The sequence below is a fragment of the Haliotis rufescens genome, unplaced genomic scaffold (assembly GCF_023055435.1).
Source record: "Haliotis rufescens isolate VD_foot unplaced genomic scaffold, xgHalRufe1.0.p SCAF_38, whole genome shotgun sequence".
NCBI lineage: Eukaryota > Metazoa > Mollusca > Gastropoda > Lepetellida > Haliotidae > Haliotis > Haliotis rufescens.
The window spans coordinates 1476664-1503883 of NW_025964090.1; the positions used below are offsets into that span (position 1 = coordinate 1476664).

The following is a 27220-nucleotide window of genomic DNA, read 5'->3' on the forward strand; positions in this document are numbered from 1 at the left end:
TCAAACTACTTATGGCATTTTCTGAAACATAGAAGTAGCGTGATTGAAATTACTTTACACGTGTGTGGTGGTCATAAACATGTTCTTTATATTTACACGTGGCAAGAGAAAATACACAAACGTTTAACGTTTAAAGAAAGTCATACATATATTTTTTAAGATATTATTCGTCCTATATATCTTCACAAACAGATCGAAGACGTACCCTATTTATGGACGAAATCACAAATGCATAAAAATCCATTGCAATAAATCTTGGCAATATTTCTCGTAACGTTATCGGAGATATCGCACGTGTTGTATTCTAAAACGTTTCCAACCTCATGATTAAATATCGTGCCGAGCTTAGCTACATTTGTAAAACAAGACATATAAAACATAACAAGCTCTACACCGAGACGCCCTTCGGCTCTCGAGACTTGCCATTAAGTCGTCGCAACTTAAGTACACAAACATCGTCGCGTTACACAGCGATTAAAAAGGGTTTGTGGAGATTCGGTTACTTTGTCTCCAACATCTGGCCACTTGGCAATGTATAGGGTCACAGTAAGACAAAGGTATTTGTGGGTATGTATCAGACTTATTTGTCTGTTAAACCTATGATTGTGGGTTCGAATCCCGGTTCGCCCCGATTATGTTTCTAGGTTTGTCAGCACCATACCCGTGCTCGTGGGTTTCACCGAAGTGGTAAACGTCTGAGACCTGCATCACTTGGGGCTTTCCTCCCACATTAAGCTGACACGCCGCGATATAACTGGAATACTGTTAAAAGCGGCGTTAAACCCAACTCACACACACTATTTGTCTGTTGAGTTGTATTTGCCGATTCCGTGTTCATCCCCATCAGAATTAATGATCTGCGAACATTCAGTGCATTATATATCCATTCTACGAGGTAAAGAAAAGATAAAGATAAACATAGCAGCCAATATGTCCGGGGTATTTATTCTGATAGAATGTAGATGTAGTACCCTGGATAATCGAGGATGCGACGAGTATGCAATGTCCGTTCATTTTCGCAAATTCTCACGTTCATACGGTAAAGAACTGGTATTTTATAACTTATTTGTATTTCTGACTTTGTGTTCGGGGCATTCCATAACACTTCGTAGCTCGTTGGTTATTCTCATACTATTTTGGGGTGTGGGACACCTTTGTGGTGAAAGCGCGGTTCGTCCAGGCAGAGTAACAAAAAGTACTATCTTTAAACTACTTTTGGAATGAACCACCTGGGTTTGAGGTCTTTGAATGACATTCAGAAGTGATACACATAAGGAAGAGAATTTATGGATGTCAACTTCTTTATTATGAGGAACACCGCCTACCGTCCTCTCTCCGGGCAGACGCTATAACCACGGGGTCGGTAGGGGCAAGAAGGGGAGAGGGAAGGGAGGGGGGAGAGTGAACGGAGGGGTTAATCTCGCCAGGTTCTCCAGTTCCGGACGTGACCCCAGAGTTCTTAGATCGATACACCGAATTCTTCTCCCCAGTATGTGAATGCCGCGCTGAACGGCGGGCCCGGATCAATCCCGCTGGCCTTTCGTATTGGTCTTGATACGTAAGCAGATTTACTCGAACTCCCATCCAGCAAACAAAGCTAGAGCCACAGCAAATGTAGTATTTGTTTGTGGGATTGCCTGAATAAGATCCGCGGCATATATTTCCTTGTGACGTGCGAAGGACGATTACCTCACACAACCAATGACTAATTCTGCACTGCCATGAACGGGACAATATATTTTGTCCATACGTCAGCGGCCTCCGGAATAAAAGATCCAAATAGCTGTCTGTTTTCTGACGACATTCCCTCTTTGCGTTTTCCCTTTGTTCATGAATATAAACCCGGTTGTTTTCGAGTGAGTATGGTTTTACGCAGCAACTAGCAATATTCCAGCAATATCACGGCATTGTACCCATGTTTGGAATCGAACCCGGGTCTTCGGCGTGACGGGCAAACGCTTTAACCTCTAGGCTACCCGACCGCCCCCGGTTGTTTACGAAGTGAAGTTGGATTCCAGTGGGGCTCCGAAAGGTGCTCGCGGCTCAAGCACGGGCCTGGTTTAGGTGGCCTCCGATCCTACCTCTGGGACTCGAGCACAAGGCCTGGGTCAACTTGCATATAGCAACCTCAGCGCTACAAGTATTACTAGAAGTTGGGTTTTATACCACGTGCCGGAAGGACGCTAAAAAAACCCCTCGTGATCCTGCTACAACGAATTTATCTTACTGACATGTTTTGATGTGACATTGTTAAAGAATTAACACAAATTCAAAAATTGATAGAAAACAGCTGTTCGATGAGGCAAGGTTATCGTGTGCTATGTCACGTGACTTCCATTGACCTGGGGGGGGGGGTATGATCCTGATACTGGTGATCTTAGGCTTCGGCTACAGTGTACGTCCCTTTGCTCTCGTCTGCTGCATATAACATCAATGAATTTGTTGTTTTACGCTGCACTCAGGAATATACCAGCTATGTGACAGCGGCCTGTAAGTAATCGAATCTGGGCCAAACATAACCAGTGTAGCATGACAACCAGTACAGCATGACAACCAGTACTGCATAACAAGTGTATCATGACAACCAGTACTGCATAACAAGTGTATCATGACAACCAGTACTGCATAACCAGTGTAGCTAACCACCAGTACTGCATAACAAGTGTAGCATGACAACCAGTACAGCATAACAAGTGTATCATGACAACCAGTACTGCATAACAAGTGTATCATGACAACCAGTACTGCATAACAAGTGTATCATGACAACCAGTACTGCATAACAAGTGTATCATGACAACCAGTACTGCATAACCAGTGTAGCTAACCACCAGTACTGCATAACCAGTGTAGCATGACAACCAGTACAGCATGACAACCAGTACAGCATGACAACCAGTACAGCATGACAACCAGTACTGCATAACAACCAGTACTGCATAACAAGTGTATCATGACAACCAGTACTGCATAACCAGTGTAGCTAACCACCAGTACTGCATAACCAGTGTAGCATGACAACCAGTACAGCATGACAACCAGTACAGCATGACAACCAGTACAGCATGACAACCAGTACTGCATAACAACCAGTACTGCATAACAAGTGTATCATGACAACCAGTACTGCATAACCAGTGTAGCTAACCACCAGTACTGCATAACCAGTGTAGCATGACAACCAGTACAGCATGACAACCAGTACAGCATGACAACCAGTACAGCATGACAACCAGTACTGCATAACAACCAGTACTGCATAACAAGTGTATCATGACAACCAGTACTGCATAACCAGTGTAGCTAACCACCAGTACTGCATAACCAGTGTAGCATGACAACCAGTACAGCATGACAACCAGTACTGCATAACAACCAGTACTGCATAACAACCAGTACTGCATAACAAGTGTATCATGACAACCAGTACTGCATAACAAGTGTATCTTGACAACCAGTACTGCATAACCAGTGTAGCTAACCACCAGTACTGCATAACCAGTGTAGCATGACAACCAGTACAGCATGACAACCAGTACAGCATGACAACCAGTACAGTATGACAACCAGTACAGTATGACAACCAGTACTGCATAACCTGTGTAGCATGGCAACCAGTACTGCATGACAACCAGTACAGCATGACAACCAGTACAGTATGACAACCAGTACAGTATGACAACCAGTACTGCATGACAACCAGTACTGCATAACCTGTGTAGCATGACAACCAGTACTGCATAACCTGTGTAGCATGGCAACCAGTACTGCATAACCAGTGTAGCATGACAACCAGTACAGCATGACAACCAGTACAGTATGACAACCAGTACTGCATAACTGTGTAGCATGGCAACCAGTCCTGCATGACAACCAGTACAGCATGACAACCAGTACTGCATGACAACCATTACATCAAGATAACCAGTATCATGACCAGATATCAAGAGTAGGCCCCACACATTGAGCCCATGGAGAAACGAATCAGGACCCAGTTCCACAAAGGATCTTAGTGCTAAGACTTGACTGTCAGTGCTAAAGTATAGGAGTTAGATCGTTTTAGTACTAAACTTGTTTCGTGGAATGGGGCTAGGTCTACAGACGCGAGTCCCATATTTCAACTAGCAGTCTTCCTACCTCCCCCACCTTGCCATAAGGCTCCTCGCAGTCATAGCATGTTCATGGAGCTCTTTATACTATCACTGTCTCCAGTCACAGCACCCCACTATGCATGCAATCGAGCCCCACAACCAAGCTTGGAGTTTAACTGCAACCAACTGACTGTTATGTTTATAAACAAAATCATGACTGTCGGAGCACAATCTTCCCCCGGCTAAATTCCTTTCATTGTTTGTCTAATTGAATTTCTAGTTCATTTCCATTATCATTTAATTAGTTTAGAGAGAATGCATGGGGAAAGTTGAGTGCTTTTCCCATAGTCTGCAATCCCGAACCATTCTGATTAAACAAACAAACAATTCATCGTGTTCATCTGGAAAATAGTAAGTAAGTTGTAAACATTTACTCAATTCGCTAGAATGGCATTCCCAAGACATACACAAATATATTAACGTCACATTCTGAGAATTCAGAGTTTTAAAATTTTACAAAATAAATTAATACTAGTGCACTAGTGCAGCGATGATCCTGGGAGAGTAAAGGAGGTGTCATCTGCTGGGAAGAAGCTTTGCATCCCACACTCGGCACACTGCATCAAGGGAAGCAACTCTGCACAACAATCAGCATGACACGGTCTGGTCAAGAGACACAACACAACACAAGGCTTATATAGGATCTTTATTGATGAATCCTTCCTGGATGAGGTAGTCATACAGCTTTCTGGTTTTGTTGACATCAATCTTGATGAGTGTTCGGGCCTGGGCTAACTTAAGACACCCAGCTCTCTGACACTCGGACATCAGGACCCTCTTGAACCCAGAAAATGCTTCCGGTACGAGTCTGACGGATGCACACAACTGAAACACAGAGATGGTTGGGTTTTAATCCGTTCCAGTGAACCTGCAGCATTATTTGGATGGGCATTCCCCAAGGTATCAATCTCCATTCTAGTTCCCTAAATACCCAGGGGAATCAATCAAGCCTGTTAGATTATTAAGAGGGAGGGAGACAGACATCCCCAACTTTACCTCTCTTTCCTTCTGAGACAGCTTCTCCTGGCCGGGTAGTCCAGATATATCAAGAGGAGGGGCTGATTTTCGAGCTGGAGTGAAAAACAAAACTGCAAACTTGAATTTCCAAAGCTTAAAATCATACAACTGACTATAGAGTATACTAATACAAATTATTGACTTGCTAAATTTTGAGCCATAATAAGACCTATTCTGGTTTTCCCTAAATGGTGTGTCAAGTGTGATATTTTTAGCAAATAAGTACATTTTGTTTTTTGTTTAGCGCCCCACTCAGCAGTAGTAACTTTCTGACAGCAGGCTGTAAATGATGGAGTGTGAACCAGACAATCCAGTGACTGACATCAGCATGGATCTAGCAACTGGGATAGAGGATATGCATCAACCAAGTCAGCAAGCCTGGTCACCTGGTCACGTTAGTCGTCTCTTACAGCAGGCACTGGTTGCTTCAGACCAGTTCTAACCCGCATCGTCACTGACTAACCAGTTACATGTCCTGGGTTTTCTTCAATGCAAACTATTGCATCCTATACACATGATACTGACTTTCAAGCAAAGAAGTTCTTGATATATCTGAACACAGCAAATTGGTGAAAAGCTTTCCATGATCTTGCATGTGGGGGAAAATTATCGTATTCGACATAATAAACGCCCAGGGTGCTCTCAAAATTAGAAATAGGGAGCTCTTATTAGAATATTATTTTGGTAAAAAACAACAGAGTTGAAATTTCGTGGTTTATGCTGACAGCCTGTTTATATACGACAGGTATATTTTTCAAGAATTTAATTTCCAATAATTAAGGATGCATATAACACACATATTATACAAGAATAAATTGTAGAATTTTCCTATTCAGAATATTCTATATAAGTAATACGTTACCACTGTTATACCGAGGCTGTTGTCCCCCATAACTGCTCTTATAGCGAAATCTTCCACAGAGATCTCAATTACCTCATGCAGCATGTGTGTAGCCACCTAGCTGCCATGTGACACCCTTCACTCTCGTCTCTTGCGAGAGCAAGTGCTCGGGGGACGGGCGGGCAGCAGCCCAGTGGTAACGTATTACTTATAGAATATTCCGAATAGGAAAATTCTACAAATTACATTAAGTAATACGTTACCACTGTTATACCGAGGCTGACTACCACAGTAGGCGGTGGGGAGCACCTACAACCTGAAACCTGACTGCTCATGTTTCTTCCGACCAGCGGAAGTAAACAACAAGGCGGAAGCACTCGATGCGCATGCTCCCAGCTTGGCGTTACCATCTAGGGATACCAAAGCACTGTCAAGCGCATACCGTAAGGCTCAATCGTCATTGCCAAAACGATTGGTGACTCCAAACGGCCCCACTGGATAGGTATTTCATCGCCGCAGCGGATGAGAACACAGTATCTGTGTGAGCTAAATCTTAGATCAGGTTAAACAGTCGAAAAGAGGGAAATTAATTTCATTCGGACCGTATATCCCGAGAACAAGCCTACCTAAGCGTGTGTAATAGTCGCGTGACCTAAATTCAATAGTGGAAAGCATGCATTACAAGGTTGCAATACACGACAGACAATTAGGTTAATAATTGTCAAATCCAAATAAAGAAACACACAGAAAGCCGCACTCACCTGTGGATGAGCGCGCTGGCTTGTGGGACCCCCACTCCCTTAAGGGCCCTAACCGGACACAGCGATCTGTCCTCGGTATCAGCAGGAGTTAAGATTTCTTTAAGGGATCTTACAGTGAATTCTCTCCCCGTTTGGCCAAATTTCTGATTCTTAGCGACGAAGCCCATGAGCAAGCCCAGGCGGACCGCTCCTTCGTCGCCCCTATGGAATCGTACTTTGGTGACATCGAGTGCGTGTATTTCCGACACTCGTGCCGCCGTGGCAAAGGAGAGAAGAAATGCTGTTTTCCAAGTCACATGCCGGAACGAAGCACTACCCAAGGGTTCATACGGAGCCTCCGTAAGTGATTGTAACACTAAGGAGAGATCCCAGGCCGGTGCCCCAAGGCGGCCCTTTTTAAGATCATGCTGTTTGAAACCCTTGATAATACCCCGAATCACCGGCTCTTTTGAGAGACTGGTACCCATAGCAACGTCCTGTACCGTAGCAATGGACGAGACATAGTTGGCAATGGAACCCCCGGAGAGTTTCCGGGTCTCTCGTAAGTGAGACATGAAACGAGCAATATCCTGCACAGATACCTTATCTGGCGAATGAATGTGATGTTTGCAACACCACTTCGTGAAAATAGCCCAACGTGCATTATACACCTTCTGGGTAGAATCACGATGCATACTAATGTATGCCCGAGACGCCCGACGAGAAAAACCTTTACTCCTCAGACGCTCGGTGACAACATCCACGCGTGCAGATTGAACTGCCCTGCGTTTGGATGAAGCTGACGGGTGTGAGGGTGGATCAGCAGATGGAAGTGGCGACTGCGTGGCCTGGGCCAGCAAGTCGGGGTACCACGATCTGTTCGGCCACATGGGCGCGATCAGTAACATTCAACAGTGAACTCCTCGGAGCCAGCTTAGAATGAGTGGTATTAACGCCATCGGCGGGTAAGCATAAGCGTCCATGCCCGTCCAGTCTAACACGAGAGCATCGTGATCGATGGCCCTCGGGTCCGGGACTGGTGATACAAACAACGGGAGTTGATTGTTGAACCGCGTTGCGAACAGGTCGACCATCGGACGACCCAAACGTTCGCACAGCCACTGAAACACCACTGGGTTTAGCATCCATTCCGTGGGGCTCGGATCCCGAGGCCTCGATAGAGCGTCGGCCAGTACGTTCCGCACACCTGGGATGTGACGGGCGCGTACCTGGCACGGGACACTGTCCACCAGAGCGTAAAACTCGAACGCGAAATCGAGTAGCGAGTGACTGTGGGTTCCCCCCAGTTTGTTCACATAGGACACTACCGTCGTGTTGTCCATCGCCAGCATGAGCCGGGCGTCGACGAGACGATGCTTCCAGTGATTGACTGCAGTTATCACTGCCTTGAACTCGAGGCAATTGATGTGAAGACCTTGTTCATCTACGCACCACAGCCCCGAGCTCCCCTCCCCCTCTAGATGGGCGCCCCAGCCCACTAGAGAGGCGTCTGTATACAGGTTCAACGTGGCACAGAAGGGCCGCATAGAGACACCTGATAAGACGTTGCAAGGGACCTTCCACCACTCCAGATGCGGTCGGAGCCGATCCGGGAGGGCGACGGTCGCACTGTTCTCCTCCTGTGCTAACAACTGGATTAGAAACCGTTGCAGCGGGCGGAGTTGGAGACGACCCCGATCGGTGCAGTCCTGGGCTGACACAAGTAGCCCTAACAGCTGTTCCCAAAAGTGAACAGTCTGTTGCACCGCTAAGACTTTGGCAATTATCGCCTGAATCTTGTGCCACCGGTCTGGGGGGACAAAGAGGCGATGGGTCACCGTGTCGAACCGACCTCCGATGAACTGAGAAGTTCTGAGAAGGGGTTAACTTGCTCTTGGGGAGATTGATAATCCACCCCAATTGCTCCAAGAGCCGACGTGCGAAATCGAGATGGCGTGACAGGGCATCCGTCATTCGATTGGCCACTAGCGAGTCTTCCAGGTACGCGAAGTACCTGATACCCCTCTTGTGGAGGAACCCCACCATGGGGGTGGTTAACCGGGTGAACAGCCAGGGAGCGGACGAAAGACCGAATGGGAGTACAACCTACTCGTAGTGCCTGCCTTGAAAGACAAACCTGAGATACTTGTGATGATCCGAGTGAATCGGAACATGCAGATAAGCATCCTTCAGGTCGATCGAAGCGAGCCAGTCGCCTGGCATGATCAGAGCTTTCAGGTCAACATTCTGAACTTGGGCGGCTTGTGCAGGTAAAACTCGTTGAACGATTTCAGATTGTGAATCATTCTGAGTTCGGCACTGTCTTTCTTGGGAACAAGAAATATCCTGGAGTAAAACCCTGGTGTTATTTCTGGTAGGACTAACTCCCGTACCGCCCTCTTCTCCACCAAACTGCCGATGGCATCGGCGAGGATGGGAAGATCGGCTTCCGAATAGAAACCTTCCAACGGGGCGACGGTGAGCGGCGGATCCGCTTTGAGATCTAGCCGATCTACTGAATTGTGTTGACCACCCACGGGTCGTCGAACACTTGTTCCCAATTCTCCCAGTAAGTCTGGAGTCTGGCTCTGACAGGGGAAGGGAAGGGAGGCCTGACAGGCTGCGGCAGACGCAACTGTCCAGGGCTGAATGACTCGGGTTCGCCTACGGGCCAACCGAAGCTGGCGCTGTTGGCACACGAACCCTGCAAGAGAGAGTCATTTGGAGGAGCCCTTACCGTCACGAGAAGGCTTAGGCTTCCCCCAGTGTCCCTTCTTCCCCCGAAAGGGCGGCAGGTTGCCCTTACCGGGGCCCTCAGAGCGGGACCTCTTCCCGGAGGAAGAAGACACCGACCCCTTGGACTTCCCGGCCGCAGCATCCTGAGGGGCGCTCCGTTTAGGGGCACCACCCAGGCGTCTTTGCAGAGACCCAACCAGATCCAACGTATGCTGCGAAGCCGCGGCAGACGAAGCAGACTGCTGTTCTTTTAGAACACCAGGGATCCGATTATTAAATAGGGTCTGCGCAGACTAAGGCTGCGAAAGTAACACCTCCTGGTTGGCGGCGTCCAACCCAGTAGAGGCAAGGTACGCTTGCCTCCTCAAAAAATGGCACGTGCCGGAAAGAAAGGCCGAAGCCCCGGCAACGTACTCAAGGGCTGCATTCAAACCGATCAAACAGTTGTAAATGCGCTGGTCTCGGTCCGTGGGGGAACCTTCGACCAGACTGGCCGCCGCCGCCAAGTAGGTGTCGCCATGTGACATAGCGAGCATGGGGTGCCGAGAGAGGGTGTCCATCTGCTGTAAAGTCGCTTGAGTGACTGTAGCAGCAGGTGGGGCACGGACACCCAACCTCTCCACATGGGCCTCTGCGGTGGGACTTGATTCCGGGAAGGCCAAGTCATGCACCGGGAACGAACCCTTTCTCCAGAGACGGCTTGATCGGCGGACTCGTCGAAAACCTCGGAGGAACCCACCGAGCCGTGGATTCCCCGGGGTACCGGCTGGGGCCGTGGCATGTCCTCAAAGAGGTCATACACCATGGCCACACGGTCCTTAGTCCGGTCCTTAGTCGATAACGGGAGTATCGGCTCGGGGGAAGGACCGGTGACTACGGTAGCCGCCGCCGTACCCGTAGACCCCGCGTCCGAACCCGCAGCCACCGAAGGGGCCGGGGACGGACAACCAGGGCCTTATCCTGAGATAAGGCTGCCAGTTTGGAGTCCACCAATTGCGACAACAAAGCCACGACGGAAACCCCGGACAGCCCAAGGGCCGCCAAGGGATCCGCCGCCGAGGAGGTAGTACCCGCAATGGGCGCCAGACCGGACGAACCGGCCACCTCAGGGGTGATAGCAGAACGCATGTAGCGCCTGTATCGCGCAAAATCCTCAGGCCCCAGACCCTCGCACAGGGTGCACCGGGTGTCCTCGCAAGGGACCCGGCACCGCGGGCATCGATCGTGGGGATCCCGGGATGACAAAAACTTCTGACAAGCGCCACAGCGCCTGGCAGCAGGAGTAGTCGGGGTGCTGGACAAAAAGCAAAACATGGTTACAACACACACCAAACATATTCACAAACGTAGATTTTCCGAAGAAAAACAAACGATAATAGCGAATACATAAAATACATATATTATAGATATATATATATATATATATATCATAATAGGTGATGCAAAAAAACACCCCACAATATACAACTAAAGGTAGACGGAAAACACAAAGCGCCGTATTACGAACGCCCCGTATATTACAGTCTACTTAGGACTAAGAAACAGTAATAAATATCACCAAGGATAGCAGGAGGCTGGTAGAACGCAGAGCAGTCTATGGAAACGTCTTGCGAAGGCAAGCGAAGAGACAAGAGTGAAGGGTGTCACATGGCAGCTAGGTGGCTTCGCACGTGCTGCATGAGGTAATTGAGATCTCTGTGGAAGATTTCGCTATAAGAGCAGTTGTGGGGGACAACAGCCTCGGTATAACAGTGGTAACGTATTACTTAATGTAATTAAGTTTTGTGTACATTGATCAATCGGAAAGGGGTGCTAATTGGGATTGTTCACTAGCCAATATATTAGCAAATATCACCGTGGGTGCTTATTACGTCGAATACGGTACCTAATAAGATATTGAATCAGAGTCAAAGATCTGATTGTAGTGGTTCCACCTATAACATCAGTTTCTGCAATAAACTGTCACTAAAGCACAGTCCTCCCCCACTGGAGGTCTGGTGAAACTTACGGGCAGCAGGGAGAGCTAGGGGTATGCCTTTAGACACATTATCCAGAGCAACTTGACGATTCAGCCAGGACTGACAAGCGGACTCATCCTAGGAAAAACAAAAACATTAAATCAGTAAGAAATAGCCCGCAAACAGGCCACCCACTAACAGGCCACCCACTAACAGGCCACCCTCAAACAGGCCACCCACTAACAGGCCACCCTCAAACAGGCCACCCTCAAACAGGCCACCCACTAACAGGCCACCCTCAAACAGGCCACCCTCAAACAGGCCACCCTCAAACAAGGGATCCCCCCTGTTGCGCAGTGGAAATGAATATTTTTGAGCGTGGTTTAACCTAAATGAAAACTAATCTTAAATTTGTATGACTTGCCTTTTTTAAATGAAACAAGGAATTAAATGTGATAACCTATTAAAAACTATGAAGATCTATAAGGAACTAAACATGATTACCTGTTATTATGTGAAGGAAAGATGAATAAACCTCAAAGGAAAGAAACTAAATATCTAGAACTTATGCTAATTCTAACAGTTACTGTACGCTTATGTGTTGGTTACTCCTACGGGAGTCTGAACACTGTCTAACGCTGTCTAACGCTCTCTAACGCCATCTCTCTAACCATCTAACTAACCAGCTCTCTAACGAACATTCTAACGAACTCTCACCAACTTACTAATTGATGCGCTCTACTGCCTTATATTCATTCACAACCCATTTCAGCCATAAGTTGGTGTGTTCAGGCGATGCGATCGTTATGCATCGGGTGCGTTTTGGAGAACAGATTCTTTATTTAAAACTAACATGACTGCACGTGAAGCGCGATCTATAGGCTCCGGATGCATTTTGGAGCACATTTTTAATGAACAAACATGTCTTCAGAACACCCACCATTAACATGGACCTCAGACACTCCTGCACTCTGTTCAGTGTCGATCGCCTCCGTGGTCTAGTGGTAGAGCTTCCGCCATGAGGGCGGAAGGTCCGGGGTTCGATCCCCGGCCGCGTCATACCAAAAGACGTTAAAGGTGGTACTTGTTGTTACCCTGTCTTGTGCTTGGCATTAAGGGGCTAAAACAAGGACTGGTCGGCTAGGAGACTGTATACTGTCACTGAGTGGGCTATCCATGTTAAACTGTGGCATGGTATCTCAGTGGGCTGGCACTATAAAATCTGGACAAGCACAAGTGCATGAACGTCTCTATATAAGTGCGACCCGTGAAGATCCGAGGTAGAATAGGCCTTCAGCAACCCATGGATGTCGTAAGAGGCGACTAACAGGATCGGGTGGTCAGGCTTGCTGACTTGGTTGATGCATGTCATTGATCCCAATTGTGTGGATCGATGCTCATGATATTAATCACTGGATTGTCTGGTCCAGACTCGATTATTTACAGACTGCCGTCATATAGCTGGAATATTGCTGAGTGCGGCGTTAAACAACAAACCAACCAACCTATATAGTGAGTGAGTCGATAATAGGTTTTTCAACATGGCTGCCACGCTAGTGGGCCATGTTTTGTTTTCAGATTATGGGAACATAATTGAAAAAATGCCATGAGATCACTAGTGAGTGAGTATGGTTTTATACTGCTTTTAGCAATATTCCAGCAATATCACGGCGGGGGATACCAGAAATGGGCTTGACACAATGTACCCATGTCGGGAATCGAACCCGGGTCTTCGGCGTGACGAGCGAACGCTTTAACCACTAGGCTACCCAACCACCCAACCAAACTATATAAGTGCAATAATCATGAACCCCATGTTGCCTCACCCCATTGCATGCAGGGAAGGTGAAAAGGACAAACCTGAATATGGGAGAGGATGTCTTTCAACAGATGGCGTTTGTTTTGTGTGACAGTGCGCCTAGACTTCAGCATACTGTAAATCTTCATGTGTCGGAATCGAGTGAGTCCATTCTCTCTGTACTCCTGGAGCTTGCGGATGTCGTTCTTCAGTTCCTGTTCATCTGGAATGAATGAGGCTGCATCAATCCAACCTGATAGGACATTTGACACAACACGAGTCTTGGACGAACAAACCTGTCTTCAAAATAATAGTTTTTTGGTTGACTTAACGGGTGTGTAAACGAAGTCCTGGCTTAACGGTTGAGTAAACAAAGTCCTGAATTATTGGGTTTGTAAACTAAATCCTGAATTATTGAATGAGTAAGCTAAGTACCGGCCTATTGGGTGCGTAAGCCAAGTCCTAACATGAGCACAGGGTCTTTGTTGTCATGTTAGAGTTACTTCCCTTGATCACTGAGTGTCATACAACACAGATCATCTGGTTTCTGGGCAAATTTAACTGGAAATAAATTTAATTGAACAGATTTCTACATACGATTCAGTGATTCCAAGTACATATCTGACTGCATTGGTGACTGTAGACGCATGAACACTCGCAAACTATCCACAATATGTCGGATCGAGCGCTCATAGCTGTGACTTGTCTCTGGAAAAGAAAATATAACAATGTCATTATTCATTGAGTGAGTTTGTAGTTTAACACCACACTCACAAAATTCCAGCTACGAAAGCTGCCTGTAAATAACTGAGTCTGAACAAGACAGATGTGTGCAATGATTCACACCGTTGGGGTATGATAACAAACAATCAACCAAGTCACAAGGCCAGGTCTCCAGATCCACTTGATTCTCTTTGACCCGTGAAGATCTGGGGTAGAATAGGTCTTCAGCAACCCATGCTTGCCGTAAAAGGCGACTAACGGGATCGGGTGGTCCGGCTCGCTGACTTGGTTGATGTATGTCATCGATCCCAATTGCGTGGATCGATGCTCATGATATTAGTCACTGGATTTTCTGGTCCTGACTCGATTATTTACAGACCGCCGTCATATAGCTGGAATATTGCTGAGTGCGGCGTTAAACAACAAACCAACAACCAACAACAACCAACTTGGTTCTCTTCTTATGACCAGCATAGGTTGCTGGGAACCAGTTGTAGCCCGGAATCCCCACGGGGCATTGAGTAAGTGAGAAAATGAGAAGATCTTGATACACTTTCTTACACAAATAGGATAGCAGACACAATTAACTGGCACATCTGCAATCTCAAATTTGTATATATTTCCTCCCTGTTTTATCAAATTCAGGGCATCAGGGAATAATGACACAATCCCCATTTTAGTATTCAACAATTAGTTAATAACCTTATGACAAACACCAGGCTACCCTAGCTGTTCAGCTCGATACTCTTCCAAAGATAACCCAGACCATCCCCTGAGTATGAAAACTCTCCTATGAAAATGACTGGCCAGGTATCAGGAAATGAGGGACCCGTGAAGATCCGGGGATGGAACAGGTCTTCTACAACCCATGCTTGCCATAAAAGGCGACTATGCTTGTTGTCAGAGGCGACTAATGGGATCGGGGGGTCAGGTTCGCTGACTTGGTTGAAGCATGTCATCGATCCCAATAGCGTGGATTGATCCTCATGTCAGTCACTGGATTGTCTGGTCCAGACTCGATTATTTACAGACCGCCGTAATATAGCTGGAATATTGCCGGGTTTGGCGTAAAACAACAAACCAACCAACCAAGAAAATTAGATTTGTAGACTTATTCTGTTTATATAAGCTCATGACTGACCCTATGATGATACTGACCCATTAGCTTTCTGTAGTTTATCAAGCCATAGTCACGTATTATTCTGCAACAAGACAAGAATACCAGCATAAGATTCAAACAACAATACATGTGTGTAATTCATCAAACACATCAGGGCCCACTTGCACAAAGCAATCTTAGCGCTCAGATGATCGTAACTCCAATACTTTAACATAGGCTTTCCATCGTCTTAGGGCTAAGATCGCTTTGTGCAAGTGGGCCCCGGTCTTTTACTCTGACACCATACCTCTCATCTTCCCGAGGCAAGAGAGATTACTGACTATAAAAAGTCCAGTTTCCACCCTTGCCGAACTAGGCTGGCATTAAAGGAGATACATTTTGGCTGGACTAACGAGTCTATGCATAGTCCAATCAAAATCGCGCAATGAAATCGAAATCCAGTTCGTAAACCGTCCTGCAGATTTTGGTTGATTGTACAAAGCATGTGCACCGCTAACTCATTGTCAACAATTATTTTCCAAATCTTTTAATGTTTTTTATCAAGATGCTCGCGTGAATTATTGCACTTTGTGGTGTAATACCCGTTTTATGACAATATAGATCTTGATTATCAGAGGTGCAATCTGATTGGTCCATAGCTGAGGCATAGAAGGGACATAACTGGTAATAGCCACTGGTGGCGCTACGATCGAGCCCAGGAATTCCAGCCTAGTTCAGCAAGGGTGGAAACTGGACTTTTAAAGTCAGTTAACTCTTGCATCAGATTTCTTGCAGCTGTGACATTTTACAAGTTGCATAAAACACTTCTCCGTGATTTTGGTCGAAAATGTCAACTCTGGGTTGTGGGAATATCCCTTGGGTCCTCAGACCGCGGCTATTCCTGGCCCAAGTGATGACATTTTCAACCAAAACCTTGGAGACATGTTTTACTCTTTTCTTATACACTCCACATCCTCAATACCCCTGTAAAAGGACCCCAGTGTAAAATGATCAATGCAAGGACAATCTGTTCCGGGTAGAAAAGTGCAAGTAACTGATGAAACAATTTATGAAAATTAATCCAACTTTTTATGTGAACATAGCCAATATCTTACTTCTTTCTCCTTTGTCTTTCTTTTAGACAGGTGTTGTATATTTCAATTACGGCGGTCTTCAAATCTGCAATAAAACCATTCATGTAATATAGAACTCATCATGCTTGTGCGTGCTTGCGTGCGTGCACGTTGTTTAACGCCTTACTCATGAATATATGAAGGTGGTCTGTAATGATATTTGGAGCAATGGTTATGACATGGCTATGACATGCATAAGGGACACAACTCTCCTCAGCAAATCACTACGCCAATTGGGATGCCTGTTTCGGTATGACAAATACATGGCAAATCATGTTGCAGTAACTGGTACAGTGATAACATACCGGTAATGAAATTTAAAATTTTCTAATAAATTGTATAATTACATACTTATCCTATCTCACACTATGCATTTCTTCTTATTCTTCGATCTTGGTGTGGAAACGTCCTAGAACAAAGTTTCCAGCTTCAAAACACACCAATCACCCGACCACATCACCAAATCACCACTGTGATCATGGGTCACGCACCACTAAAATCCTGTGTGACACGACCCCAGCTACCTGATCACCTGACATATCCTGCACCCTCATTCTCAATCTAGAGCGTACAGGCTGGTGTAACTGTGGTTCGGGGAGTGTTGGGTGTTCATGTAGCGTGTGAGATAGGATAAGTATATAAATATACAATTTATTAGAAAATTTACAAATTTGTAAACTTATCCTATCTCACACTATACATTTATCCCACGGTTGGATGGTGGGGCGCAGATACCCTAGCCTGTAAGGACCTCAACCGTGAGACGTACACGAGGAAGCTGGAACTAATCACGAAAATTATATTTTCCGAAATGCATTCGCATATGCATACGCGTTTTGGCCCTCCGATGATATTGACAGAGCATCGACTGACCAGGCTAGTGGGTCCGGTACTGGTGACACAATGTTATCTGATGCAAACAGGGTTATTAGGGGACAACCTCTTTCTTTTATTGCCAGTTGGAATGCATAGGGTGTAGCTTCCATTCTGTTGGTGATGGTTTGGCTGGTCTGGATAAGGTTTCTGCTAATCCATTAGCAGCTCAAAGTATATGTCTTGCCTTTATTGTTAAGTTCCACTTGACTACCAAAGGTGAAAAGTCAACTGCAGGAGGGTCTCTGATTTCATCTTGTCTTGAAGATTTAGAGTGTATGCGACAGTTGAATTGATGTTGGTTTCCTGACTGTGGGGTCCAATGAAATATTGCATAGATTACAGCCTCGTATTCCAGATAATTGATGTGGTAGAGCTTTTCTGCTTATGACCATAGGCCTGCTGTTACTTTCAAGTTGAAGTGAGCTCCCCAACCTTGATTTGCTTTGTTTGTTGTTTTACGCCGCACTCAGCAATATTCCAGCTATATGGCGGCGGTCTGTAAATAATCGAGCCTGGACCAGACAATCCAGTGATTGACATCATGAGCATCGATCCACGCAATTGGGATTGATGACATGCATCAACCAAGTCAGCGAGCCTGACCACCCGATCCCGTTAGTCGCCTTTTACGACAAGCATCGTCGCCTTTTATGGCAAGCATGGGTTGCTGAAGACCTATTCTACCCCGGATCTTCACAGGTCTCCCCAACCTTGAAGTGAGGCATCCATGAATAGGTGGTTGTTGTAATCTGGCTTGTATAAACAAGTTCCTGCGCAAACAATCAATTCCACTGTCCATCACAAGAGGTGTTTCCTCATTGTGTTCTGGTACTAGGATGTTAGTCTGGCTCATTAGAAACCTGGGACCTGATCCCAAGGAATGGAGATCCTGGAATGTTTGTAAGTCAGACTTCTGATAATTTATTAAACGATCTAGTTGGGGTTAATAATTTCAGGGTGAAACTCTGTTGAGTTCCGGGCTTGAATCCCTTCATCCAGGTAAAATGTATCACGGATTTCCTGTGTGACGAACGCCAATTGGTATAGTCACTCATGTACATAGCCACGGATTTAAATTCTATATAAAAAAAAAATGAAAACATTCTTTGTTCGTGTATAACGTCCGAACACCGTAGCGATAGAATTGAGAATGAGGGTGCTAGATATGTCAGGTGATCAGGTTGTAGGTGGGGCCGTCGGGTAGCCTAGTGGTTAAAGCGTTCGCTCGTCACGCTGAAGACCTGAGTTTGATTCCCGACATGGGTACAATGTGTGAAGCCCATTTCTGGTGTCCCCCGCCGTGATATTGCTGGAATATTGCTAAAAGCGGCGTAATACCATACTCACTCACTCAGGTTGTTTGGGTCGTGTCGCACAGGATTTTAGTGGTGCGTGACCCATGATCACAGTGGTGATTTGGTGATGCATGGGATGTGTTTGGGTGATTGGTGTTTTGTGAAGCTGGAAACTTTGTTCTAGGACGTTTCCACACCAAGATCGAAGAATAAGAAGAAATGCATAGTTTGAGATAGGATAAGTTTAAAAATAAGTACATATCCTAAATGAAAATGCAGTGAAGTACATATAATGCTCTCAATTGTTATCAACCAGAAGACTAGCAGCACAAACAAAGTTTTTCTGTGTATATTTCACCTTCCTCCAGCTGGTTTTCTCCGTCATTCTCAAACTCAATGTGTTGAAGTTCCAGTTCAACAAAGTTATCGTGTTCAATACTGAAGTCTCCGCGAGCAGCCATATATCCCGCCATATCTATTGACAGAGCAGTGCCCTCAGCTGGTCTTGGTGGGTCCTCTGAAACTGATATCACGTCACATCCTGACACAGCTATCAGAGGAATGTGATAACTACATTGCATCCTGACACAGCTATCAGAGGAATGTGATAACTACATTGCATCCTGACACAACTATCAGAGGTATGTGATAACTACATTGCATCCTGACACAGCTATCAGAGGTATGTGATAACTACATTGCATCCTGACACAGCTATCAGAGGAATGTGATAACTACATTGCATCCTGACACAGCTATCAGAGGAATGTGATAACTACATTGCATCCTGACACATCTATCAGAGGTATGTGATAACTACATTGCATCCTGACACAGCTATCAGAGGTATGTGATAACTACATTGCATCCTGACACAGCTATCAGAGGAATGATATAACTACATTGCATCCTAACACAGCTATCAGAGGAATGTGATAACTACATTGCATCCTGACACAGCTATCAGGGGTATGTGATAACTACATTGCATCCTGACACAGCTATCAGAGGTATGTGATAACGACATTGCATCCTGACACAGCTATCAGAGGAATGTGATAACTACATTGCATCCTGACACATCTATCAGAGGTATGTGATAACTACATTGCATCCTGACACAGCTATCAGAGGTATGTGATACCTACATTGCATCCTGACACATCTATCAGAGGTATGTGATAAGTACATTGCATCCTGACACAGCTATCAGAGGAATGTGATAACTACATTGCATCCTGACACAGCTATCAGAGGAATGTGATAACTACATTGCATCCTGACACAGCTATCAGAGGTATGTGATAACTACATTGCATCCTGACACAGCTATCAGAGGTATGAGATAAGTACATTGCATCCTGACACAGCTACCAGAGGAATGTGATAACTACATTGCATCCTGACACAACTATCAGAGGTATGTGATCTGTACATTGCATCCTGACACACATAGAGGTATGTGATAACTACATTGCATCCTGACACACATAGAGGTATGTGATAACTACATTGCATCCTGACACAGCTATCAGAGGTATGTGATACCTACATTGCATCCTGACACAACTATCAGTGGTATGTGATAACTACATTGCATCCTGACAGAGCTATCAAAGGTATGTGATTACTACATTGCATCCTGACAAAGCTATCAGACGTATGTGATAACTACATTGCATCCTGACACAGCTATCACAGGTATGTGATAACTACATTGCATCCTGACACAGCTATCAGAGGTATGTTATAACTACATTGCATCCTGACAGAGCTATCAGAGGTATGTGATAACTACATTGCATCCTGACACAGCTATCAGAGGTATGTGATAACTACATTGCATCCTGACACACATATAAGAGGTATGTGATAACTACATTGAACCCTGACACAGCCATCAGAGGTATGTGATAACTACATTGCATCCTGACACAGCTATCAAAGGTATGTGATAACTACATTGCATCCTGACACAGCTATCAGAGGTATGTTATAACTACATTGCATCCTGACACAGCTACCAGAGGTTTGCAATGACTACATCTCTTCCGGACACAACTACAAGCATTGTAACAATATAAGAAGAGTTTCTACAACATTCTCATGGGACTGAACTCATAACTTGTGGGACCATAAGCCCAATCGTGTTTCAAGGGAGGGTGGATTTTATTATATTATTTCATGTGATTGGAAGACTACAAATCTGTAAACATGGTAAAAGATAACTTGAATCTAATATACAACTCTATTTTCTGGACGATGGCCTGTGGCTCAAATAGGCCATGGTAACCGCAGCTAGATTCCCTGAGAATCTGACACACTGTGAATGGTATTGTAGTGTTCAAAGCGGATTCTAGTGTAAAATTTGAGCAGTAAAATCTATTTCTTAACAGTGTATAAAAATAACAATATCCGCTGTCAACTAGTGAGTAATGCTTCCAATTATTAGACACATACTCTAAGATACTGGTACTTACGTTTAAACACAATTGGAGATGGATGATACGTGATCTTGGATTCTGGAAATTCTGAAAACAGAATGAGTATATATGTCATGTAACAAATGTCATATTTGGGACGACACTTTCTGACTAAAGTACAGATTCTCGTACTTTTTGGGGTTGAGTTCCATCCGGGATTCGAACCCACACTGCCAGAGTGAGGCACCTAATCGCCAGCACACAAAGTCAGCGATCTAACCCACTCAGCCAGCAAGGATTGCACAAAAATGAAAGTCTGACAACTGGTAGTCTAGATCAGGTACTTTGTGTACCCCTCTGACAAGTGTTAATTGGCACGGCTCCTATGGCCAAAAGCTATGAACACACAAAGCCATTTATACCGGTGAGCAGGATTCTAAGAATTCAGTACACGTCTCCACAGTGCGGCGATGAGAAAAGGAATGATATGGCAGAGGTCGTCAGGTGATCATATTGTATAGGTTGGGATTACAGTGTGTGACCCATTTCTTTGGGTGGTGACCATGTTGAGGCTGGGTTGTGTTTCGGTGACATGTTTTCAGAAGCTGGAAACTTTGTTCAAGCACATTTCCACATAAGGATCGAAAGAAGAAGGAAGAAATGCATAGTGTGAGATAGGATAAGTTTAAAAATTTATGAGTATGGTCAAAGGTTCACAACTAACTACACAATCACCATATGTATTTTGAACAAAACTGGCTGAATAATTATTGGTGAGAACAAGTAGGTGTCTCTTCCAGCTTTGCTTCAGAGGAGATAACAACTTAATTCAGGCTTGCTGACTTGGTTGATGCATGTCATCGATCCCAACTGATATCAATCACTGGATTGTCTGGTCCAGACTTGATTAATTATCTATATTAAGTATATAAAGTTGACATGTCCGTAAGGATGGCTGTTGCAGATGGAGATACTTGATGACAACACAGTATCCAGGTTAGACCATCTTCATCCGACCCGTGAAGATCCAGGGTAGAATGAGTCTTCAGCAACCCATGCTTGCCGTAAAAGGCAACTATGCTTGTCGTAAGAGATGACTAACGGGATCGGGTGGTCAGGCTCGTTGACTGCGGTGAAGCATGTCATCGAACCAAATTGCATGGATCGATGCTCATGATATCAATCACTGGATTGTCCGGTCCAGACTCGATTATTTACAGACTGCTGTCATTTGGCTGGAATATTGCTAAAGGCGGCGTTAAATAACAAACAAACAAACAAAACAAAACGACTTAACTGATACCTTGATCCTTCATCAAAATTTCACACCCTTGATTCAAATCCCAGTAGGTGGCATGCAGCCATATTGGAGGGCAGCTACTTACTGGGCAGGGCCTGATGGGGATTCTCAATGTACCACTGGTTGTAATGCTTTTCACACTCCGAGCTACTCTTGTTCTTCATCTGCTGTGACACATCCCGCCTGAAAGGTAATTTAGGATGTTAGTGAGTTTATCTGTGAGTGAGTGAGTGAGTACGATTTTACGCCGCTTTTAGCAATATTCCAGCAATATTCACTGCAGGGGGCACCAGAAATGGGCTTCACACATTGTACCCATGTGCGGAATCGAACCTGGGCCTTCGGCGTGACGAGCGAACGCTGTAACCACTAGGCTACCCGACCGCCCCTGAGTTCATCTGTTGTCTCTTCCATTGTGGGGCTTAATGCTGTGTTCAAGATTATTTCACTCATACAGTTTTTCTCATGCATGTGTGCATGTGGCAGCTTGTACTGGTCTGGACATGCCAGTTGTATACTGTGTGGCTAACGGAGACACCATGCTGCAGTTTAACACAATCTCATTAAAATCAGATCTTAGTTCTCGCTACCGCTAAACAAAGATCTGAGGACATCCCATTACGGGTCACGTCAGACCGAGCTTGCGTGAACTTTGACTGACCAGTGGAATGACCAATCAGAAGACAGCTTTCTCGTGCTTTACGGCACTAATTTCAAATTGGCGACTACGCTTCGAAACACATTTTGACAAATTCTCGATTACAAATTTGAAACCTAAACAAAACAACATTCTGGAATGGCTAATAGATGGTCTAGATTGTAAGGATTCAGTCGTTAAACCCGTAGCTATCATTCAGAATACCCCGTGTTAAAGTTTTCGAGGTTGTATGATTAGAAATCACATTCCGACTGTCACTTTCATGATCTGGTAAGCGACACTCTGATAGGTCGGATAAAGGTCGTTCTGACGTGACCACTAATGGGATGTCTTCGGGTCTTTGTTTAGCGGTAGCGAGAACTAAGGTCTGATTTTAATGAGATTGCAGTTTAACATGATACCCCATTAAGACACAGTATACTGACTCGGAACTGACCAGTCCTTGATTTATTTTATCCCCTGAATGCTTAATGACTGTCAGGGAAACAAGTTGTGTTTCAAGGAAAAAAATCAATGGAATCTCCAATTATACGGTCATAGTCTCAGTGTGATATTTGACTTTGCCACAGCTACACTAAACCCAATCTCTTTTGTCTATATGTCTTTACTGCACGTCTGGCTGTGCTGGCACTTGTATTCTCCATCAATCTATAAAAACAAATACAAATATCAGGAGCCAGTGGCAACCAAAGATTAGTCTTTGAGACTTCTTCAAATGGCAGGTTAATAACTGTCATCAAATCAAATGACACTATTGTTCACTTTGTATTCATTGTATTCTTTGTACATTCCTCCACATTTATTTCTCAAGGGTTCTCTTATTGAAAGGCTGTTATTTGAAAAAAGAATCAGTGAGTGTACACATGTAGGGAATCAAACCTGGGTATTCAGCGTGACTAGCGAACGCTTAAACCACTAGGCTACCCCACCGCCCCTTTGAAAAAACGAGATCTATGTATAGGAATTGTTAAAAATGTCACTGTGACTGGTTGTAGACTCTAAAGGCGGTAGAGTTAGAGCCGTCCCTGTGAAAACAAAGCTATGGTGCTAAATTGGTCCAGGGTGTTTATCAAAAAGGTGAGGTGAGGTGAAATTGGGTTTAACGTCACGTCCAAGATTATTGCACTTATATAGCATGTGTGTGTGTGTGTGTGTGTGTGTGTGTGTGTGTGTGTGTGTGTGTGTGTGTGTGTGTGTGTGTGTGTGTGTGTGTGTGTGTGTGTGTGTGTGTGTGTGTGTGTGTGTGTGCTTGTACTAGTCCGGACTGATGCCAATTTATATTGCTAGCCCACTGAGATACCATGCCGCAGTTTAAAATGAATACCCCACTCACACAGACTATACTGACTCCGAGCCGACCAGTCCTTGTTTTAGCCCCTTAATGTCGAGCGCCAGACAGGGTAACAACAAGTACCATCTTTTAACGTCTTGGTATGACGCGGCCGGGGATCGAACCCTGGACCTTCCGCTCTCCGGCGGACGCTCTTCCACTATACCACGGAGGTGGTCTTTTATCAAAAAGACAGTCGGTACAACAATGTACAATACACTGGATAATCGAGGGTGCTGTATTTGGCAGGCATGTCCTATTGTTGAGTTTGTGAAAATCTTACCAGTTCCCGTATCCATTCTCCTGGACAAGACTCAGTAGTCTCTCCTCATCTTGAGCAGACCACTGACTCTCAAACACGGGAAAGTCCTTTTTCTGAAACATCAATATTATAGTGATGGAATAGTTTTACGTCACTGTTAATAACATTCCAGCAATATGATTGTTTGTTTGTTTGTTGTTTAACGCCGCACTGAGCAATATTCCAGCTATATGACGACAGTTAATTGTGTCTGCTATCATATTTGTTTAAGAAAGTGTATCAAGATCTTCTCATTTTCACACTTACTCAATGCCCCGTGGGGATTCTGGGTTACAACTGGTCCCGAGCAACCTATGCTGGTCATAAGAAGAGAACAAAGTTTGTTGTTGTTGGTTTGTTGTTTTACGCCGCACTCAGCAATATTTCAGCTATATGACAGCGGTCTGTAAATAATCGAGTCTGGACCAGACAATCCAGTGATTGACATCATGAGCATCGATCCACGCAATTGGGATCGATGACATGTATCAACCAAGTCAGCGAGCCTGACCACCCGATCCCGTTAGTCGCCTTTTACGACAAGCATAGTCGCCTTTTACGGCAAGTATGGGTTGCTGAAGACCTATTCTACCCCGGAATCTTCACGGGTCTCCAGCAATATGAATTCAGAGGACACAAGATATGGGCTTTACACCTGTACACAAATAGGGAATTGAACCCAGGCATTCTGTGTGACAAGAGGAAGTCCTTATCCATTAGGCTACCCTACCATGCTTGTCAATGTAAGATGTTCAAATATACTAATTGCTACAATGCAGTGTTATCAGTATATTGAGAAAGTAGATAACATTTAAAGATTAACATCATTAACCCTTTAGGCTGTGTGTCAGTAGTCATTTGTCTGGTCAAAACAGTGACTGTTATTCAAAACTGACCAGTGAATTGTCCAATTGAAAACAAACACCATGTATCATTAGTCATATACAAAATATGGCTACCTTTGTCAGTTTGTCTTAATATAGCCATGCTAGAAGAAGTCATCAAAACAAACTGACAAATTCCTACATATAGTATGTTGCTACATTCCATCTCATAATTTGCTGTTCCGTTTTAACTAACAGTGGACCAAATTATGGATTGTTGTAACAAAATCTGACGGACAGTTTTGGTACCCGAAAATACTGTATCAGAGCACAGAGGTGAAATATGATGTGCTTCATATTTCACATTGGGCACAGAAAGCATGGTAAGGTGGCAATAACATGTTTAAAAAAGACAATGCATCTCCTTACACAAATCGCGTATGCATGGTTGCTTTCGTGACCCCCAAACTCTACCCCACGGGCGAAGCAGTGTAGGCACAGGTGGATGTTGGGCTGACACTGTGTGCAGAGGATGAAGGGTTCTGTCAAGGAGGTGGTGCATTTGGGGCAGCAAGCGGTGTCCTCCTCATCCATCATGGTGGCCAGTCTACCAACACAAAGAAATATATACAGATGTGTGTCCTAGCGACATATTTTTTTATAAAGGTTAATAAAACATATTCATTATATATGTATATGGGAAACTTCACAATTCGTACCCAACAAAAGCGAGAGAGAGAGAGAGAGAGAGAGAGAGAGAGAGAGAGAGAGAGAGAGAGAGAGAGAGAGACTTATGGTACAATGTTTAAACCTGTACAGTCAATGCACATCAAGCTAACAATCAACTGCTGGTCACTGGGTAAATGTGGTAGCGACGATGGGGGTTATAGCGAAAACGGCACCTCGAAAATGGCACCAATTGGCGAAAACAGCACCTCGACTCCAGCGAAAACGGCACCTTGACTCCAGCAAAAACGGCACCTTTTTTTTTTTTACCTTGGTCAAATAAATGATATTTAACTTACATTGTAACTTGCAAACGCAAATAATTGTGAGATGTTAAAACAAGTTTACATTAGAAATTAGCCTCTACTCCAACTATAGGATGGAGATGGAGATCTCTCCCTGACCCAAGTAGGACGTGGGCTAGGTATGACCCACGAGCACCCCCCCCCCCCATCCAAACCCCACTGGCTTTTCTTAAAGCCCATAAACATACTAAACATGATTTTGAATGTTAACAAGAAAAAGGTTGGGACGAACTTGTTGTTACAGCCTTTCATGAACATATTTACTTATCTGTGAAAACGGGAAATACAATGTAAATACATCACATACATCAAATGACATGTAAATACATAAAATACCCTATATATTACTACAAAAATCGTTGTTATCGTTCTTAAAAATAGAGGTGCCGTTTTCGCCCGACACATAGTAGCCGTTTACGCCAAATGCGGTGCCGTTTTCGCCAGAGAAATCGGTGACGTTTTGCTGAGCTGACGTTTTGCTGAGCTGCCGTTTTAGCCTGCACCCCGACGATGGTGGTCCTGTGGTACAATTTTGGCTAATTAGAATGTCTCATTTGTCTTTAGTCTAGCTTCAAGCTGGTAAAGCTAGTTCAATAATTGCAGTAACACTTTTTCCCAACTGCCTACCATTCATCGCTCAAGTTGATGATTTTCTAGGGCTGCTAAGTCAGTGCGCGAAAACCGATGACATGTGACATTTACACCAAAATATTAATGGTGCGAACATTTACCACATCGTTGTCATGTATTAAAACGGTGGCCGAAAATGTATCATTGGCATTCTTGCCGTGATTCTTCAGTTAAAATAGGGTACCTTTGAATTGCAAAATGTGAAATGTTCCTCAAAATTCAACGAAATTAAATCTCAACGCAGACAGATCTGTAACTTCCGGTCAAAAATTGTCTATCTCACCTTGAGAAGAGTTCCTCTATATTTAAATCGATAAATATTTTCCCCCTAATTATAATCTGAGGGTATCATGTAA

At 44.6% G+C, this 27220-nt stretch overlaps 1 protein-coding gene across 2 annotated transcripts; it reads right to left on the bottom strand.

Moving 5' to 3' along the window:
* Window positions 1-4784: 4784 nt before the first annotated feature.
* On the bottom strand, window positions 4785-27162 carry LOC124120265 (transcriptional adapter 2-alpha-like). Of its 2 annotated transcripts, none has more exons than XM_048381366.1 (13): window positions 27049-27162; window positions 25633-25810; window positions 24362-24453; window positions 22176-22273; window positions 20848-20898; window positions 18726-18890; window positions 16179-16242; window positions 15123-15166; window positions 13839-13949; window positions 13304-13464; window positions 11494-11581; window positions 5148-5221; window positions 4785-4976 (listed from the first exon to the last, which is right to left on the bottom strand). In XM_048381366.1, exons 2-13 carry the CDS (start codon window positions 25798-25800, stop codon window positions 4785-4787), a joined length of 1308 nt encoding a protein of 435 aa, XP_048237323.1. In that variant the 5' UTR covers window positions 25801-25810; window positions 27049-27162. The 2 variants fall into 2 exon arrangements, with proteins under 2 accessions (XP_048237323.1, XP_048237324.1); XM_048381367.1 differs by lacking the exon at window positions 27049-27162 and adding an exon at window positions 26862-27022.
* Window positions 27163-27220: the final 58 nt, after the last annotated feature.

What these genes read in the sequence shown, in the direction of transcription:
- LOC124120265 (XM_048381366.1), bottom strand. Translation starts at nt 25,800, where the DNA reads ATGATGGATGAGGAGGACACCGCTTGCTGCCCCAAATGCACCACCTCC. An exon ending in AAACTACAGAAAGCTAATGG is followed by an intron (nt 13,950 to 15,122) that starts GTCAGTATCATC and finishes TTTCTTTTCCAG; the next exon opens with AGACAAGTCACAGCTATGAG. An exon ending in ACATCCTCTCCCATATTCAG is followed by an intron (nt 11,582 to 13,303) that starts GTTTGTCCTTTT and finishes TGTTTTTCCTAG; the next exon opens with GATGAGTCCGCTTGTCAGTC.